Source organism: Gymnoscopelus microlampas, assembly GCF_963454915.1.
Source record: "Gymnoscopelus microlampas genome assembly, chromosome: 15".
NCBI classification, from domain to species: domain Eukaryota; kingdom Metazoa; phylum Chordata; class Actinopteri; order Myctophiformes; family Myctophidae; genus Gymnoscopelus; species Gymnoscopelus microlampas.
In genome coordinates, this window is record NC_139952.1 from 36,359,352 (window position 1) to 36,380,220 (window position 20,869).

Genomic DNA, 20,869 nt, shown 5'->3' on the forward strand with positions numbered 1-20,869 from the left:
CACGTATATATAAATATACATATACAAAAATATATTTTTATATATATAAATATATATTTATATGTATTTCAAGAAGACTAGACAGGGACAGTCACAGAACCACAGAAACCCCGCAGAGGAGCAGACCGGATATTAATAACCGGAAGAGTACAGCGGAGGAATCGAGCAGACCCACAAGAGAGCGAGAGGCAGAGGGGAAGAAAAAAAATTAAGAAAAAAAAAAAAAAGAAGGGAGGAAAAAAAACATCTGAGAGAGAGAGAGAGAGAGAGGGTTCGGCCGGAGGGGGCGGATCGGGATTCGGACTTAAAGTTTGCGAACTGTCCCCGGTCCGTGGAAGCTCCGAGGTCCGTTGACCGGGACTCCTCTCCAACCGGTAATATTAACACCGAGTTGTTTAGTAGTGAGCGGTGTGTGTTGTTTCTTCTGAGTGTGTGTGTGAGTGTGAGTGTGTGTGTGTGTGTGTGTGAGACTGTGTGTGTATGAGCGAGCTGCAGCCGCTTCTCTCCGCCGTCTCTCTCTCTCTCTCTCTCTCTCCGCCGCCGGAAGTCTGCATGCAGTCTAGCGTCTTGTTTCCCTTCTCTTCTGTTTGGTTTTTTTTATTCCACACTTTTTTTCTCTTTTTTTATTTTGTCACGGAGAGAGAGAGAGATGGACGGTGGGATGGTTGGTGGAGAGAGAGATGGAGAGAGAGAGAGGACGTCTATTATTTAGTAACAACAGGGTTATTATATAGCTTACTGCAGGCCTCGTTGTTAGCGAAGCTAAAGCGAACAAAAGCTGCACAAATTAAATGGAGGCAAGTTAGCAGCACAGACTAGTTGTTGTTTTGGGAGGAGGTTTGTTTACATCCCTGGCGACGATCAGCTGATAAATGTATCCATTTAACTCTTTTAACTGCGAGCGTAACAAATGTAACCAAAATGGACCTTTCGGGTCCATTTGGTTACATTTGTTACGCTCGCAGAGTTAGATGGATACGTGATAAATGATCAGCTGATGAATGTATCCATTTAACTGTATACATTTAAATGGATAAATGTATCCATTTAACTTTTTATCCATTTAACTCTGCGAGTGTAACAAATGTAACCAAATGTAACCAAATGGTCCATTTGGTCACATTTGTTACATTAGCAGAGTTAAAAGGGATACATGAACACAGAGGATTTTCTTTTACTGTACAGCCACTAGCCCTGCTACAGCTGTGCTCCCCATCAAAATGGCGTTCATTGTGAGACATGTACAGAAATAACACCCTCCTCACTCACATATTTTTTGACGCAGAATTGTCAGCCATTCCAGCTGATGAGAAGTGTATTAATGACAGACAGACACACACACACACACACACACACACACACACACACACACACACACACACACACAAGTTCTGCCCCACCTGAAGGAGAAGACATGGAAAAAGAAATAGCATGCCAGATGCATTGCTCTGCTCAATGTTGTCTGTCTGTCTGTCTGTATACTCTAGGTTTGAGTTTCAAATTTTAATTCATCGCATAGATGGTTCTTTCAAGTACATTCTCCCCCCTTTGAAAACTGCATTTTGCATGCATGCTTTTTTATGTGAACACTATGGCTGTGCATGGCAATCATGACAGAAACTTCACAGGCATACAGTACGTGAAGGTTAAAAAAAAAACTTGGTGACCTATCACATGAAAATATGCAGTAGGTCAAATTCAAAACAATGAAACGGAAACTTCCACACACACTTACAGTAACTGAGTGGTTAGTGAGCCCGCATGGTGAGCCAGAGCCCCTGGTTGTCCCTGGTTCGATCCCAGGCCAGGCCAGCAATGTGTCAATGTGTGTCCCTGAGCAAGACTCTTAACCCCTAAATGCCTCCCCCAAGCGCCGTAGAATGGCTGCTCATTGCTCTTAGTAGTTATAGGATGGGTAGATGCAGTTTCACGTATGTGCAAAATATACAGTGACAAAATCGCCCCAAGAAGTGGGGACTATTCTATCGTATCTATTCTATCTATCTACTGACTCAATTATCTCTTGTCTCACTGGGAGAGGATTAACAGAGTATCAGAAGAACGGTGGGATTGATGGTGAAAAGTTGGGAAGCAGTTCCACAAGCAGCGTTGTTTCCAGAGAAAACCATATCACAAAAAGCATGTGTCATTTTCATCACATGCATACTCACACATTGATTGATTGGTTAATGTGCAGCTACAAGTTAGTAAACTAATAATGTAAATAGTACAGTAGGCCTAAGAGTATAAAACAGTCGTGCAACATCAACTGAAATATTTGAAATATTACTGTAAATGAAATATCATGTGATAAATGACGTGGTATCGAAATGGCATTGACTGCCATACTCGCTGATACCAGAATTTTAGGCAATATCGGCAGCTTTTCCGATACTGGTATCGGAATTGGAACAACTCTAGTGTTTTCTCAGCACTTGTCTCTGCTCTGATAATTCTTTGGCATTCTCTCCAAAGATTAAACATCTTTTACTTGATTCCTTTTTCATGTCCTCTTCTCTGTAAACTTTGTTTTGTTTTGTTTTTTGTTTTTTTCCCAAGAGTTTGGAGGGAAGAAATATTCCTTCAAAGAGCAAGATCCCGGTCGGGAAATGCTTTAATGTCCACCAGCCAATGTGACTCGTACGTTAGCATTTGTACCAACCAAATTATTTTTAATTGAAAGAGGCCCAAAGATTATTTTTGGTCACCTGCCAAAGGTAAAAGTACCGGTAAGTAAGAAACTCACCAGTGAAAAATGTGCCTATATTTGGTTAGTGGCTGGTGTTAATTTCCCACTGTTGAAAGAAAGCAGTCAGAACTTGATGTTGTGTTACAACTTAAAATCAGTCATCACTGGAGGAGAGGATGCGCGGAGGGGAAACAAACCAAGATGACTTGAAACGCAGGCCGTGCGCGGTCTCGTTTGAGCTGAAGGAAAATACTGCACAAGAAACAAAGCAAAACGAGAGCCTCGAGGAGGAGGCAGGAGGCGAAGGAAGCAAGGACGGGTGTTTTGCTAAGTGTGTTGCTTTTTAATTACAGAAATAATGGACGAATCCCATTTCAACTCGTCATACTTTTGGTCTCCCGTCCCCACTGTACAAGGACAGGTAGAGACAACCTTATTGAAATGTTGGCATTGTCATATAATACACATGTGTGTAGTGGTACAGTGTAATGTGCTTGGGTGATGACATGCCCCGCAGGCGAGTACTGGCAGTTTGCGTTGACTCAGTCATAATGGTACCGAATAGATGAATGCATAACACCAGTGAGAGACTTGACTCAGCATAATAATGTTGTTGATAACACTAACGAATAGCGCTCGCATCGACTGGTGAAGTTGGCTAAAGCACACACACACGTGACTATTTTTTAGTTTGACTTTGTTGCTCTAGGAAAACATTTTCGTCCCTCGGCCATCTAACCACTCCCTTGCCCCCCTCCCCTCTTCTCCTCCTCTCACCCCCCCCCCCCCCCCCCACCCCATACCTTCTCATATCTTTCCTGATTCCCATCCTCCATTCACCCCCCCTCCTTCCCCACAAAAATCTCCGTACACCCCCCGTTTAGATCGAGAACGCCATGTTCCTGAACAAGATGAAGGAGCAGCTTGGTCCCGACAAGGGAGGCCCTCCTCCATCCTTCCCTCACCCCTCCTCCTCCTCCCACTACCAGACCGCAGTGCTCGCCGGCTCCATGGACATGATGGGGGCGGGGGTGCGGGTGGTCCCCAAGCAGGAAGGGGGCACAGGCGGAGGGGGCGTTCCCCTGAGTGCGGTCGGGGCGCACCTCCACCAAACCCATGTCTCCCAGAACAGCACTATGGTGCCCGTCCCCTCCATGGGAATCATGACTGCAGGTGAGCGGCTCAGCTGTGTGTGTGTGTGTGTGTGTGTGTGTGTGTGTGTGTGTGTGTGTGTATGTGTGTGTGTGTGTGTGTGTGTGTGTGTGTGTGTGTGTGTGTGTGTGTGTGTGTGTGTGTGTGTGTGTGTGTGTGTGTGTGTGTGTGTGTGTGTGCATGTGCATGTGCGTGTGCGTGCGTGTGTGCGTGTGATCTTCCGCCTGTCTTTTTAGTGGCACATGTACAGAATAGTTGTGTAGGAAATAGTTTTGTTTACATTATCTTTTCATTAATGGACATGAGTATTGTCTCATATTTGGACAGTGCTTGTAAGATGTGTCCACTTCAGTTCAAGTTATTTGTCTGGTATGGCAACTTTTCATTTGCAAGTCGCATTCAGAGTACCTGTATTCAGTTACATGGCGTTACCATCAAAATGTCTGAGGCAACTATGCCTGCCAACAACTTAATTGTTCAGTGTCATTGAGTAAAACTACAGTATTATGAGAAGCCTTGTGTGCTCCAAGTGTTACCGGTGGCATACAAATGCGTATCTGTGGCATCTTTTGTCATGGCACTGTGACTGACAACAGCAGAACATGGACATCATGAATAGATAGCTAAATAGACAATTCGTTAATTACCGTTTCACTCATTCAAAGTCACTCCAGATAGCAGCAGAGTGTCCCTGCAAACTAAATTAATTACCATGATGACAGGGAAGGAAAGCCCATCGATGCCAAAACATCACACAGGCTATTCTTTCTGAGTCACTTTAGATAAGAGCACATATACAGCATGCAAAGGTGTGTGTTGACAAGACAAGCTACTCCTTGGCACAGCAAACTTTTAATGCTTTACTGAATAGTAATATCCTAATTGTAAAAGCCAGGATGCATTAACTGGTAGGTCTGGAGACTCCCAAAGTCCCAAATTAATTCGACAAAAATCTAAATAAATATGGCAGATCTGTAACAACAATTCTTAGTAGTTGTAGTGGTAGTAAATGTACTATAAACTCGAAGCCCATTTCACATCAGCAGTGTCAAAATGCTGGCACGTTCTGATTGAGCATCAAGTTTCAATGCAAAGTCTATGGAGACAATTGTCTCAACACTTTTCCATGCCCTCTCTATAGAGACGAGCGTCTCAACACTTTTCCATGGCATCAACAAGCTTCAAAGTTGGGAAAACCTCAACTTCGCTGTTGGTGCATCGGCGTCCAACGGTAACCAGTCATAGACCCCCTTGTCCGCCATCTTTTCTTGCACCACGTTAAAACCAGGAAATGCTCTTACCAAGATTATTTTCTTTTTAGTTGTTAATCAGTGTATATAATATACAGTATATATTTTTCTCAGTGAATCTCTTAGTTACACCACTGTTGTTCATGTGAAGCAGTTTGTTTATGCTTATTTATTATGATTATAAAGATTGCTTTAGATGTTGCAGCTGCCGTGCTGTGTGCAGTGTCGACGCTGTTGGTGTGAATTAAGCGTTAGACAGATTTAACACAAGCTTAAAAAGGCACGGGGCATCCTGGTGGCTCAGTCAATCGGACCCTATTACCTGTGCTTCATGCCCCCCCTCCACCTCACCCCCACCCTCTTGTCTCCCCTCCCTACTGCACTGTCAAAATTTAGCAGGGATGGCCGGATTACTGCCCACTCTCATAATGAAATGAAGAAGATGAAAGTTGAACCACAGGGTGTGAGATACATAGGTCTTAACATGAATGTAATGTAAAATGTATATACTGTGTTGACGGAGCATTGGGCTCAGGTCAAAGTGTCTCTCTCCCTCTCAGCGGGGTTAGTCATCACCACACCCCAGGGCACGCTGGTCCCCACCGCCTCCACGCAATCATTTGTATCTGGATCCCACACCGCCACCACCATGATATTTTCCGCAATCAACCCCCCCTCAAACACAGGTAAAAAAAAAAAAAAACAGGGTCAGGCACAATTGGCTTTTCAATTTTAGTTTCATTTCCTTGCGCAGGTTTAAAATGGAACTAAAGGTGCAGGTTGTTAATTTGTCAGCTATTTTGATGATAGTTTTCTTTTTTTTGACAGCTACTAAGCCATGTAAAGAACGATAGTTCTGTAGGTTAAGGTCCATGTACAGTATGGTTAGAATGTATATAATGGAGGAGGGATTCTGCTGAGCATGTAGATTCTGCTGAGCACCCACTACTGACCCTTCAACTCCCACTGTCCCGTTAGCTTGTGTCCACTCAGACAAGTCCTGATGGATTTCGCCTGCTTTTTTCCCCAGTGTAAATCAAAAAGACGCTGTGTGCAACATACATAGACATACACACGCACTATTACACCAACCCCTTGACTATTACAAATGTACAATACACAAATGCAGCCACACAAAAGGGGATGGAGTTCTTTTTCTGTTGTTTTTTTTGTGCAAAATCTCAGATTTCGTGGTGACATAACTCTCCTTCCGACAGGATGTTTTCCAATGACATGATTACATGTGGCATTGTCCTCTCACACACACACGCACACGCACACGCACACACACACACACACACACACACACACACACACACACACACACACACACACACACACACACACACACACACACACACACACAGTCTCCATCCAAAAGACCCCAGAACAGAGATACTATACTAGGGGAGATATTCCTAGGCCTTATTACGTCAAGTTTGTACAGTTTCTAATGCCTGCTGTCCCTCCCTGTCTCTTTCTCTCTCTTCCACCCACTCCCATACGCAAAATCTTCCTCTCCTCTTGGGTTTTCCTCTCATTCCATCTCATCCGCATTCCTCTCCTATCCCCCATCGCCATCCATGTTTCAGACAAGAAAGACGACATTGCTGTCCATCCCCAAGTCATGCCAACGCCAGGGAAACGAGGCAGAAAGAGGAAACAGGTGATGGGCAGACTTGGCGGACTGGGCGGACTGGGCGGAGTCTTGCCGCCAGGAAGTGACGCGTTAATATTGGCACACCTGGCTGCCGGGGGACAAGTAGGGGTGAGTGTTCTCCTCTCTTCTTCAATTTAGCCTAACCTTTCGTATAGATGTTAAACAGACAGTGGGAAATGCTCATTATTAACACTGTCATTGTCAATGGTTCTGTTGTGTTAACAGCACCACACTGCTGACCCATACGACCTGTCCAATGACGAGGATGAACACACCAACAAAGATGGCCCCAAATCCTACAGGTAGACGACAGGACAGGATTGATTGTGGCCTTCTAAGTGTGTCACATGTGCATTATGTCCTTTTATACTGTATAGACAGTTTTATGTCAAGTCATTGATGAACACTTTATAGGTAGCCTGGCCAGACTAATATCTACGCAGGGTTAGTCTCGCTGTTGCCAGACAGTTAGATATCTAACATAACATTTGATGCATGAAACCATGCGTCACCAGTACACGCACGATTGCACGCACACAGACTGTGTCTCTGTATCCACTGATTCTCTATAGACTGAATATGCAAACTGGCAAAGCGAATTGATCCAGGACCTCTCCTAAGACAAAAACATTTGTGACAGACCTATGAATTGACTATTCATACATTTTGGAAATGCTAAGAGACAGAATGGGGTGCAATCACCCCGTCCAACTCCACTGGTGGTGGAAATGAATGAAATAAACTAAAATGGAGATTGATAAGTGAACAAACTAGTCATTTAATCATGCAAGCAACCCAGCCAACCAATCACTCACTCAAATCAGTCAACCTTTTTAAGTCTCTCTCCCATTCTTCCTTCCAAAGATGCAGGATGTGTGCTGTGACGTTCTTCAGCAAGTCAGACATGCAGATCCACGCCAAGTCGCACACGGAGGCCAAGCCCCACAAGTGTCCCCACTGCTCCAAGTCGTTTGCCAACTCCAGCTACCTGTCCCAGCACATCCGCATCCACAGCGGGGCCAAGCCGTACACCTGCTCCTACTGCCAGAAAACATTCAGGCAGCTCAGTCACCTGCAGCAGCACACACGGTAACTGTGTGTGTGTGTGTGTGTGTGTGTGTGTGTGTGTGTGTGTGTGTGTGTGTGTGTGTGTGTGTGTGTGTGTGTGTGTGTGTGTGTGTGTGTGTGTGTGTGTGTGTGTACGTGTGGTGCCACATCACATTGTTATAATAGTAGAACACCATACATTTATCATCATATTATGTTTTCCAAGTTATTTCATTCATTTTGTTAGTTAGAAACAATTTATACTGTCACTGCACAATCATTGTACAGTGGTACGGTGCTATGATTGCTTTCTCTCTGTTATACGTGTGGTGTTTGTCATCTCATATGTGCCACAGCTCCACCTGTCCTATCTGTGCAACACTCTTTTAATTATGCACTTTTTGGATTGAACCTGGAATAAAACATCACCTGTATTTTTACAAAGTGCTCTTTAAAGGCCACCATTTATCACTGGAGTCTTGCATGATGTTCAGTTATGCAAACAATTCAATACGTAAAATGCGGGTGGCAAGTTGGAACTGTATCAGGGTTCGAGGCACACATCTGCCCTGTTTTAGCATCCTTGGCCAAGCACTATACCCATGCTCTAGAATCTATAATGTAGTTAAGCCAACTGTCATGGCATGCCACCCTTTCCAGTGTAACCCAATAACACTGTAAAATAAACTGTGAAAATATAATTATTACAGTTTTTATGTGATAACATTGAAGCACAAATTCACCACTTATTTTACAGCAAGCAAGTGGTCATACATTTGCATTTTAGGCATTTTAGTCTAGAGTAACTTAGAATGCATGATCAGTTAGTGGTTCAGCATCTTTCTCATTGGCACTTTGACAAAACTGTGATGAACGTACATTGGCTGTCGTGGGGCTCGAACCTGTGACAATTCCATTAATGACCTGGGTACTCCATCCGCCAGCCCACTTCACTCCCCATCACTAAAGCTACTAATTGAACCTTGAGGATACCTTCGACTGTAGCAACTATCTCCACCTCTTTCCATTGCTTTCCACAAAGTGATGCATGCATTGTTTGGTTTCACATGATATGGTCCCATCCCAGATGGCCACGTCAGCCCCCTCCCCCAGACCTCATTTGACGCCCTCTCACCATTTTGTTGCTGTACTCGGCTTCCCCTTGTTCCACGTGTTTCAATTGCCCTTATCGCCACACCCTGGTGATTTCTGTACCTCCGTAGCCATTAAGCTTGAAGTGGCAGATGTACACACTTCACTAGCCTGCCACTTTCCTCAATTTACATTTCAATGTGGCTGCAGCCGACACAGACGGCTACTCACAAACTAGGACATGCTAGGCGAAGAGAGCGACTGCGAGAGAAAGAGAGAGAGAAAGAAAGAGAAAAAGAGTTGAGAAGGGTGACTGTGCTTGCTGTGTGTTTTTGTTCTGTGTTATCACAACTCAGACACAGCACAAAGAGCACACTGTCAGACTAATACCATGTATCAATCAGCCCCTTTTATTCAAGTTATCTCAGCTTATGAACTCTAAAAGTACCTCTCTCTGTTTTCTTTCTCTCTCTGTTTATCTCTCTCCACCCCCTTATCCCCCCTATCCCCCTGTTAGAAACCATACTGAGTCCAAGCCCCACAAGTGCCCCCACTGCTCCAAGTCGTTTGCCAACTCCAGCTACCTGTCCCAGCACATCCGCATCCACAGCGGGGCCAAGCCGTACACCTGCTCCTACTGCCAGAAAACATTCAGGCAGCTCAGTCACCTGCAGCAGCACACACGGTAGGCGACTTGGCTTGGCCCGTGAACCCCAGAGAGATGTAGTTTAGTTTGTTATAGTTTTAGACGCAGCCCTGTTCTATTTGCACTGTAGATGCAAGAACAGTCATGCCGTTAACTTGGTAATACTTACTTAACCAGTAGACAGAAACACACTTTGAAGCCCTTTTACTGCAGGCCAGGATAAACAAGGGATAATACACATGAGTGGGTGGATAAGGGGTGGATGGATGGATGGATAAAGAAATATAAAGCCGTCTGTGTTGTCAGAGAAGAAATACCACAAAAATGTACCTTCTATTTTGGCGGAAGGCAAGATAGAAGGATGGATTGACGTAATAGCAACCACATCGACCATGTCCAGCTCTTCCCACAAGAATCTGTTGATGAGTGCAAACAAAAACAAAAAAATGAGTTCCCTGATGGATTGGTCAGTTTAGTCTACTAATCAGGTAACACATGGCTGATGTGGGGTTAACAACCGACTAATCACATTTTTGGTTTGCCTTAAATCCCCTCTTGAGTTTTCTTTTTTCTTTTTTACTTTGAAATAACCATGAGAATCGACCTGCTAGTCTGCTTTGTTGCAATGGCTGTTGCTATAGACCCCTTAACAGACGACGTCACACTGATAAGAACCAGTATGCGTGCAACCAGTATGCGCTAAATGAAACCCATTCTATCAGGTCTCGCTAGGACGCGCCTCACTAGCCAACACACAAGAGGGGGTTGGGATGTGCTGAAACCAGCGCACCCCGAAACAACAGGTTGGAAATTGATTGCGTGAAACAATCACCTGCGCATCCAGTCTCAATGTTAGTAAACAATTAATTGGTCTATAGGTCCTGTCCTGACATGATTTCAACCCCTTGCGCCGATTAGTGAGAAATCATCTTGAAAAGTATCAGTTGGTAATGAGGAGGTGCATTCTTTCTCTCTTTCACTCTCATTGTATTCCAAAACTTATAACTTCTTATAATCACACTTTGTGCACATAAACAAACCAATATCTCTACCAATATTTTTTTTAAAGAGTCCTGTTACTTAGTTTGGGGAAAGTTAAATGGCACTATTAATGTTATATTAATCCTAAATGGCGCTTTTTAGCATGGCAGAATCCGACGGGTAACAATTTGTAAAATGTCTGCATCTGTTGCGTCTACATGCACGTTTGGGGACCAGAACCGAAACCTGTCCGGTGGACATTGGCTCAAAGCTTAACCCATTCAGCCTAATTATTGGGACAGACTAGTCAACTAATATCAATCAGATAACCCACCAAACCTAACCTGTCATTCTGCATCAGTGTTTGCTTTTCCATGTATGTCCGTCTTTCTGGCATGCTATGTTAACACATCCTCCATTAAGTTTATTTTACCCCCCATGGCTTTGCAGGAACTCTGCCATACAGAATCCACTTTATCTGACAACACAACTCGCATTCACATTCACCTAACCTGAATGAAACAAAATGAAATAAAGAAATCAAAATAATGTAATTTCATAGGTGATCATAATGTTCATCGTGTGTGTGTGTGTGTGTGTGTGTGTGTGTGTGTGTGTGTGTGTGTGTGTGTGTGTGTGTGTGTGTGTGTGTGCGTACTTGTGTTCATGCGTGTTTTCCGTAGAATCCACACTGGTGACCGGCCGTATAAGTGTGTCCACCCTGGCTGTGAGAAGGCCTTCACTCAGCTGTCCAACCTACAGGTACCTGCCTAGCTACAGTACATTTCAGATGGGGGAGGGGATCTTTATTGAATTAGCATCTCAACATCTTTTAAAGCAGATGTCTCCACATGTTCCATTCTTCAATTCTTAAAATTAGCTGATAGCTGATCTGCATTGGAAATCAGTGAAGCTTTCTCGTCAAATTGGCAGATTCTCCATATCTGTTATGAAAAAATGTAAATGGTGAGTTTGTCCTCATCTGCGGACGCTAAAGAACTGTATATTAATGGTTGGAGATATCCCATTATCCCATAATGAATGAATTAACTATCCATATTTCTTCTCTATATTTTCCCACTTTGAAAAACATTGGGTATTTTAACGGCTTAACTCTTTCTTAAGACAAAAGTATTGAACTCACAGAAGTTGTGTTTATTGCTCTGTCACTCTCTCTCTCTCTCTCTCTCTCTCTCTCTCTCTCTCTCTCTCTCTCTCTCTGTCTGTCTGTCTCTCTCTCTCTCTCTCTCTCTCTCTCTCTCTCTCTCTCTCTCTTCCCCTCCCCCTCAAAGTCTCACCGCCGACAGCACAACAAAGACAAGCCGTACAAGTGCCACAACTGTAACCGTGGTTACACGGACGCTGCCAGCCTGGAAGTGCACCTGTCCACTCACACAGTCAAACATGCCAAGCTGTATTCCTGTGGCCTCTGCAACCGATCCTATACCTCGGTAGGCTCTGTCAGTCAAACCAATCACTGCCAAAAGACCCGCCCTCTGTTTAGTTTTTTTTTGTTGTTCCTCTGAATCCTCTTTAAAAGGAGGATTCACAGCCAGGGATAAACTTAAGCCTAGTGTATACTTCATCGTATGACCGCGTCTCTCGTTCAAAGTAACTGATTAACCACTTTTAACCTGGTGTCCCTATTTTGGGCAAATCACAACACGACGTATCACAACATGACGTATCACAACATGACGTTTCACAACGCATCGCATTGCAACGTGTTGTGAACTTGTAGATTGGCTATTTTCTTTCCTATTGGTTGTACAATGAAGTATATAGATTTTTAGGAAGTATTTAGGATCCCATTAGCTGTTAAAAATGGTAACAGCTACTCTTCCGAGCGTTCACAAAACAATATACAAACATATATACACAAAGCAAAATATACTGTATTGTTAAAGGGATATTTCACTTTAAAACATGTTTGGGGTCATTTTAACGTGTGAGCACCCCATACAGTTCTTAGGTTGCTTGATTCGGTATTTAGATATTTTATATTCATTTCATCAGACACACCCCCTTCCTATATAAACCCATTATAACTTAAAACTAAATTTTAACCATATCAGACTCATTGAAAACACCCATGCTTGGTTCTGGTGACTGATATTGGCCTTCTAATGCGTGAAGGGCCAAGTTTTCCAATTGGGCTGGCAAAGTTCGTTGGAGGGGGGCGTGTTTTGGGCTGCGTAGCCAAGAGCAGCCATGCTGGTTGTGTCACTATACCGACCCACCCAATAGGGCACTCTATTTAGCCTGTACAAACAGCGGTACATTAAACACCTTCCGTGTCAACCATGTTAAAAGCCAGCTGCAAGGAGAAGGGGAGCTATGTGGACAAGTTGGATATAGACTCACTAAAACGGTACAAAGACAAATTGTATTTAATTAATGGCACAGATCCATATGAGCTTCCATCCAAAGACTGGAGCCTCGACTCTGCTCTGCTGCCTCCCATTTCACAAGTTCATAATGTATACAAATCTTTTTAAAATACAAGCTCACAATGCATCGCATTGGGAGCTTGTAGATCGGCTATTTTCAAATGGCGAAAATATATATAGGGCTGAAGTGGTTAATGTATGTTTTGTGATAAATCAGCAAAGTAACTAAAGCTGTCAAATAATTGTTGTGGAGTAAAAGTACAATATTTCCCTCTGAGGTAAAATTATTGAAAATGGGGAAATACTCCAGTAAAGTAAAACATCCTCAGAAGTGTACTTAAGTACAGTACTTGAGTAAATGTACTTAGTTACTTTACACCACTGATAGAGTAACTTTTCAGATGTATAAAATGTGAGCATGTAGATCGACTATGTAAAATGTTCTCTGCCCATCCATATTATAATGATCATCAACAGGTGATTTTAGTCAACTGAACTGGTGACCTGAGCCATCATCAGGACCTGGTTCTATTTGCATTGAATGAATGCAGCTTTAGCATTTTGATCACCGTTTGAATGGATATCAGGATAGGCCTATGCATTTTAATCAGGTAAAAGAAAGCGGTTCTATTAGCATTGAATGAAAGCACTATTGAAACTAAATTCACACACAAATGCATCTTTAGCTTGTAGATCGGTTGTAGAGCGGTTCTATTTGCATATACATAATCATTTTATGTAGACAAACTTCACTCTGTAAGTCAATGTCACATGTTGAATGTGTCTTTTATTTGAAAACAGTTACAGGTTACTATAAAAAAAAGGAACATAATATAGCTACAGAGCATAACCTCATGTCTGTTTTAGCTATGCAGAAAGGTACAAATAAATCAGCAGATTACTCAGCATCCAGTTTCAGAACCACACTGGTGCACAAGTTTGTCAGAGCACAGCACGCTCGGACGATCTTGTCAAGGATTGTCATGTCCTCGACCACTCCTGGTTTACGCATCATAGTGATGGGTACTGTACCATTTAATATCTAGTACTTGTTGCGTATAGTGCCTATAACTCTCTCTACATGGATTCTGAGGTGTGCTATCTTTCGTGTTTCTTCCACGTCTTTTGCTGTCATCTGTGCCAGGTCACCCAAGCGTGTAGGGGTGATCACCTTTGCCATCATCAGTCCTACACTGTGTTTGATATCGAAACCACGGTCAAATGTGTAGTCGGCTCTATGTACAGCAGACAACCAAGCCATGCGTCGTCTCTTTGACACGTCCGATATCTGGCTTGACCCACTAGTCCATTAGCTATTTTATCCCCTTTATTCTCTCCTCGTCGATGGTGAGAAGCCTTGGAACAGTTTTTCATAACAATGCACTCCCATTTTGGCAAAACACTGCTGAAAGAGCACGAACACTAAGCTACTTTCCACCTGCTAGGCTACTAGCGATATTCCGAGTGGAGTGAAAGAGATGTTGTTGTTGTGAGCCTGAGCCCTTTGACACCACCAAGAGGGGGCGGGGCCAGCCGCGGCCGCGGAGTGATGCGAGCCTTGCCTGCCCAATTGCTTTTTTCTATAATTTTTTATAATTTGTTTTGAAAAATCAAATAATAAAATAAGATACATGTATTTTTATGTATTTTTGCCAAATGCTCCACCAGAATAGGGATGCTAGGATTCATGTGGTTAAAATACTTTTACATTATTCTTATTTTATTCAATATGATTCTATTTCTGTCCTAGTTCATCCCCATTGTTTCTGTCTTCTCCCTCCTATAGGAGACGTACCTAATGAAGCACATGCGGAAACACAACCCAGACCCTCTGACGGTGGCGGCGGCCGTGGCCGCCCAGCAGGCCCAGGGCCTCAACCCGGGAGGCCCCGGAGGAGGGGGGCGGGGCCGCGGGCGCGGCCGGGGCAGAGGACGGGGGGGCGGCGGAGCGGGCCAGCTCTCCAACCAGCTGAACCCCAACCAGAACCCCAACGCCGGACCGCCCGGCAGCTACCAGCAGCAGCAGCCCACGGAGGCCGTGGTGCCGTGCCCGTTCGACCTGCACCAGTACAAGACGGTGGCGGCCAACGAGATCCAGTACAAGCCGGTCAGCGTGGCAGACCTGGTGGCCCACAAGGACCTGTGCCTCACAGTCTCCACCTCAGCCATACAGGTGGAACATATGAACTCATAATAAGGGTGAATTTTCTTTTTCCCCCTCCACCCGCCTGCCCTGTCTTGAAGGGGTCACTACGCTGCGAAAACTTTGACGAGTCAGATTCAGTGCTGCACCGGAGTCTTGTTTTTCATAAAACAAATGAAGATTCTGTCCTTGTGGGGGAGAAAGTAATTTGTTTCCAGTTGAACTTGTTTCAAGAACTTCCTTTAATCAAGTGGCCTTATCTTGGAGTTAGTGGATCTGCCTTATTCAAGATTTCACTTGAGTTAAAGGCCCATTTCACTGGGAAACATAATTGTCACATTTCAAATGTGGTTATGTATCATTTGGGCAGTGTTTTGACACGGGAATATTGAAAATTGAGGTTAGCTAATTATTTCAGACTCCATTTGACCTAAAACTCAGCTTCACATCAATTGTTGGCTTCAGGATTGCAATCAAAGTGTATTGAACTGCATTCAATGTCATTGGTTGCATTATTATGTCCCTCCCTTCATTGCTGCACCTAGCGTCTCTCCTTCGCTGTGAGTAGGTAGCTAGCTAGCTAGCAGTGAGCTAGCGTTAGTATTGGATTGTCAACCTGTCAATCAACACACAGTTGGGAATCTAAGTGTGATACCCACAAATCAAGACAGGGGCTTACTAGTAGAGAGGTGACTGATAAAATAATTTGAGTGTTTGTAAACATGAAGCCAAAGATGCTTTCAGTAGAATTGTTGCAAAGGTTAAAGGTGCCATGCCAACAATGTCAAATGGATTTTAGCCAATGGAATGGGTCTTTATGAGGAGTTTTGAAACTTGAAAAGTGACTGCATTGGAAACGGAAAGTGGGTTTGCCCCATTTGCAGATTTTTCTCTGTTTTAAGAAGATTAACATTCTAAACCTAGAGGTGTGTATAGTTGAGCTGTGTTGCTCATCATCTGGTAGTAAGTTTAGTTTTTTTTTCTGTGTGTTTTTTTCAGCACCCTCTGGTGGACAGTATTGCAGACAGAGTGACATACAATAGTTTTGCATTGCTATGCGGCTCAACTAATAATACCAGATTAAATTACTTGTTAAGATTTTTTTTTTTTTTGGGCAGTCTTCGCCTTGATTCCTGGCTCTACATAGGACTGCTGGTCTGGAATATGTTTTGGCTTTCTGACCACTGTGAATACGACAGCATAATGGGTTCTCTGCAGTAGGTTTACACAATGGCATCTTGAGAATAAGTTGCCGGTTGATGACACACACCTGCAAAGATTTTACGTCCCTCCACTCACTGCTGTTTTATGTTGAGTGGAGATGGCATTTACATTTTGTAACTGACCTGACCAGGTGCATCTTTTGATATCGTCATAGGTGGTTCACTTCGGATCAGATGTTCAATGTGTCTTTGGTATTATTTATACCTGGAGTTAATGTATTCAGTCTTATTCAAATACAATCTGATCACTGGATGCATGGTGAAGCTAGCTGTGAAAGATGCCCTAATCTAGGGTGACCAAATATTCAGCCCCTCAAACCGGGACCCTTAAATCAATGTGCACGCTCGTCGTGCACACGCGTGGTCACTCATGCACGTTCATGCACGCGCACATGTATACACACCATAGGTGTTGCATACAGGCAACGACTGATTGACAAACATCAGCGTTGAATTCAGACACGCAATGCATTTGTTCATGTTTTCTGGTTGGTTAGGTGAGCATGTGTACATGAAAAGAGCATGATAAACGTTTATGCAACCACTGAAAACAAATTATTATTATTTAGATTCTGGCGAAAACCGGGACAATGTCGTAGTGAATGTTGAAAACCGGGACATATTAATGTTTTAGAGATATTTGTCGGGACTCGGGACACCCAGCTTGAAACCGGGACAATCCCGGCCAAACTGGGACGTCTGGTCACCCTACCCTAATCGCTCTTTGTTCCATTGTAAGTGAATGGAGGGAAGATAGATGATCTTAGTCTGAATTTGCATTTGCACTGGGAAAGTCGGACACGGTGTAAAAAACTAAACCCAAACTCATAATGTCTTGCAGTGGCACAGGCGAAGTGTGCCGGAGGATGGATGATGGATGTCGATAAAGAGCCAGTCAGAGCCAGAGAAGAGACATGACAAACGGAGAGGGGAGCAGGACAATGAGTGTTGCAGAATATGACTGACACCCCTCCCCCCACACAAACACACACACATACACACTGGGATCAATTTGCTTTGCAGGTTGCTGATCTGGTCTGGATCTAGAACAGGAAACGGTGTGTGCACGCGTGTGTGTGTGTGTGTGTGTGTGTGTGTGTGTGTGTGTGTGTGTGTGTGTGTGTGTGTGTGTGTGTGTGTGTGTGTGTGTGTGTGTGTGTGTGTGTGTGTGTCTGTGTCTGTGTCTGTGTGCCTGCGTGCGTGCGAGCGCAAATTACCAGATACAGTACACCAGATCTGACTGGTTAATTTGAAATAGAAACCAGGTGTTCCACAGGGCCTGGTGACACAAGGCTGACACACACATACCCAGGGCTGAGTCTCCAAACAGCATTTACTTGATTCCTCAAAGTGTGCTGCCAATCACCCCCCCCCCCCAACTCATCGCCCACCTTGTCATAAAGTCTTCTCATTTCCATAGGAAAAGCCACGCTGCGTAGCTTGATTCTGTGTGAGTAGTCACAAGGGCCCGGTTATAATTGGTTACGGACTGGTGCCGAGTGCATGAAAATAGCCGCCCTGTAAGCTGCGACGCATTGTGAGCTCGTAGGTCAGCTATTGTCAGTGTGCACGTCTCTAACACGCAGCCAAGTATAATCACTCTAAAAAAGAGTCACATTGTGACAGAGCCAACAGTGTTGAATGAGCGCGTCATTAACGGTTACAAAAAATGCACTTAAATAGGAGAAGACGGCAGGAGTTGAGTAAAGTAAGAGGAAAACGTAAGAAGCTAAAGAAAGGGGGTGGGGTCAAATGGGTTGGATTGGGTCAAAGGAAAGCACTTGATGCGCTTCATCTAAGTTTGTCTCATTGTACTTTTTTTTGTTGTATATCATATGTATGTATTTTTCTACCAACAGACGAATGCGTGAACAAATTTGAGAGAAAGCGAAGTGAGTGTACTGTATGAATGTGAAGGGAAAGGAGTGAGAAAGACAACACCAACAGAGCAGTCGTTTTATTATTTAGTTTTTGTATTATTACTACTCAAAGAGACCATTTTCCATTATATTCCAACTCTAGTCAAGTTGACTCTGTATTGAAGCATGGCTAAAATAGGAAGCGATGATTGTTTGGCAAAAATGTCCGACAGGTACTGTTATCAAGTTTGTTTTTGTTTTTTGAAAACTTTCATACAAAATATTACTACATTCATTATTATAATTGTATGCAAATGTTATACACATTATTATCTGAGGCATTATTGTATTACAGTATCCTGTACATAAAATAGATAGAAAATACTTTTTTTCCATTCATAAAAGGGAAGTATGTCTGCTGTAAACCATATAGAAAGGAATGGAAGGAATTCACAAGTACCAATTAATTGGCTGTGTCCTGGATCACCTTTATAATGCATAGAACGTGAACATTTAAAACAATGGTTACATTGAAGTAGCGGTTGTTTTTATATACACAGGCGATATATATGGGCTATTTAACAGCTCTAAAAGGTGTGAAAACTGGATTCGATTTTTTTCCAAATGGAACAATTTAATTTTTCAATAAGTCTTGAAGGGGTTGAAGAAAGATGTTGCTAAAACATCTGAACAAAAGTTACATAAATAACATTTTATGTAGTAGCAGATCCCAGTCATACCTTTTAGTTCAGCTTTTTCATCACGATTTGAAGGTTGTGTTTATGTTTTTCTCCTTTGGTAAGATTCCATTTGTGTCACACGTACAGCAAGCAATACAAAAAAAGAAAGAAAAACTCCATATATTAAAAAAACTGTCTCATCTCCGGTTATTCAGTTCAACACATACTGGTAGCTTTTATTTTATTTTTGCAAGTTCCTTCATTCAAAGACTTGTACAGAGTTACAACGTTTCTGTCAGTGATAGTCTTTGCTTTTTGGTTGTTGTTTTTTTCACATCACAAACAAATAAAGACAGGACAAACCCATTTACTGTAGGGTTAGGCAGAGTGACCAAGAGTGATCAGTTTGACCACTAGTGGACCATCATCAGACCCTTGGTCCAACACACACAAAATAAGGCACGTAGCTTTTAGGAGTGGTGTGTCATTGGTCTGATAATAGGAAAAGCAAAGAGACCACCAGGAAGGTGATCTGGGACACCGACGCCATTTTTGTAGTTGAAAACTTGTAGGTTATCTCCGCCCAATCAAAAAAAAAAGACTCATTCCCAAACAGACTGTTCTCTAATGTGTCCTCCTCCTTGTATTTCATTACATGTCTTTTTATGAGAAGTAACACAAGTTCTCAATATTCTTGTTAATGTTGTTATTACTGATGCTCCTGATATTACAATTATTAACTACCCTCTTATGCTACACTCTTGCATACTGTATGCACAGTTACACTTCTTGTTCATCTGAATAGACTGTTTCCTACAGAAGGACATTAAAGTTTGAGAAACAGTTGATGAAAACCCATGTTGTCTGACTTTGTTTACTAGGGGGAAAATTATTTACTGCAAGACTGCAATACTGCATGAAATATTGCTTTTTCAAAATATGATGGGGGGGGCTGAGGCTTAAAGGATTTTAACAATTGACACATTCTACCATCTGTGCAGCTTGTAAGACACTTTCAACCTGCCATCCATATTTTTGGCATGCCAACGGTAAAACTTTACCAAACTGTTCACAAATAACTGAACTGAATAATGTGAACTTTTTGTGAGCTTTTTTACATTGTTGAATGCGTCTTAACTAACTTGCTTAGGAGGTAGTATGAAACAACCTTTTCACCTAAGCAAAAATCACACTATGTTACTTGGAAATTGTGTCCATTATTGAGAGCTTGTTATTGTTTTGAATGTTCCTGAAATGTGTGACAAGTTGACAACACATCAATCTTTTGCAGTCACTTTGGGACAATTAGCAGCATTTTTTCTCAAAACTTAGGGGGGAGCGTGGGGGATGGTATCTAATCTACCTTGAAGATACCACCGCTCCTCGGTGCCTTGAATATGCAGTAAAACCGGTTTAGCTGAATCCCGGGTCATCCATTTGCTAATGGGGGCTTATATCTATTGTGTGTTAAAGTGTCTCTCTGCCATAGAGAGAATCTCTCAAGATATATTTTCAATTGCCATTGAAAAGAATACAAGTTATTTTATTTCATTTGAGCTCATTTTGCTAGGGTGGGATGGCCCAGGATAGAGGACAGGATAGAGATACTCAAGACCTCAGAGACACCCTACCTGTCAAACTACTTCAACAAGAGTCAATGGCAATGCAGTGTAGCCGCCGGTCGGCTGTTTTCGGCGTGCCACACACCGTCGTGCGGCGGAGTATAAACTTAACAAGCTGTGTGATATTTCGAATCAGATTCGAACGCGCAAGCCAGTGTTGCCACATTTTGTGAGAGAAATAAGCAAACAGGTCTAGGAAAACAAGTCCAAAAGAAACCGGCTATTTGAAAATAACCGATCTACAAGTGTTGTAGCTTGTTGCTCTGCTATTCTTTTTTTATTTTCATAAAATGTGGAATACTTGGAATATTTCTTAAACATTCTAACAACACAAATCTGGTACAGGGCTCCCTGGCACAAAACATTTTCAGATGGGGATTAGGGACAAATTACATGTTAAATTGGGGGTCCTTGACATGAAAATGGTTGAGAACC

General features: G+C 42.9%; 1 protein-coding gene across 5 annotated transcripts; it reads left to right on the top strand.

Annotated features, from left to right (window-relative positions):
* Positions 1 to 241: 241 nt before the first annotated feature.
* Positions 242 to 19,666, top strand: znf384a (zinc finger protein 384 a). Of its 5 annotated transcripts, none has more exons than XM_084081499.1 (13): positions 242 to 374; positions 3,043 to 3,110; positions 3,574 to 3,862; positions 4,983 to 5,072; positions 5,652 to 5,777; positions 6,684 to 6,859; positions 6,977 to 7,053; positions 7,616 to 7,840; positions 9,408 to 9,575; positions 11,201 to 11,279; positions 11,810 to 11,968; positions 14,694 to 15,106; positions 17,115 to 19,666. In XM_084081499.1, exons 2-12 carry the CDS (start codon positions 3,048 to 3,050, stop codon positions 15,099 to 15,101), a joined length of 1,860 nt encoding a protein of 619 aa, XP_083937625.1. In that variant the 5' UTR covers positions 242 to 374; positions 3,043 to 3,047; the 3' UTR covers positions 15,102 to 15,106; positions 17,115 to 19,666. The 5 variants fall into 5 exon arrangements, with proteins under 5 accessions (XP_083937625.1, XP_083937624.1, XP_083937628.1 ...); XM_084081498.1 differs by having other exon boundaries at positions 14,694 to 15,080; XM_084081502.1 differs by lacking the exon at positions 4,983 to 5,072.
* The last annotated feature ends 1,203 nt before the right edge of the window (positions 19,667 to 20,869 follow it).

Excerpts from the sequence above, each read along its gene's own strand:
- znf384a (XM_084081498.1), top strand. The coding sequence starts at position 3,048 with ATGGACGAATCCCATTTCAACTCGTCATACTTTTGGTCTCCCGTCCCC. Across the intron at positions 3,863-4,982 it reads CATGGGAATCATGACTGCAG|AGACGAGCGTCTCAACACTT; the intron begins GTGAGCGGCTCA and ends CCCTCTCTATAG. Across the intron at positions 7,054-7,615 it reads GATGGCCCCAAATCCTACAG|ATGCAGGATGTGTGCTGTGA; the intron begins GTAGACGACAGG and ends TTCCTTCCAAAG.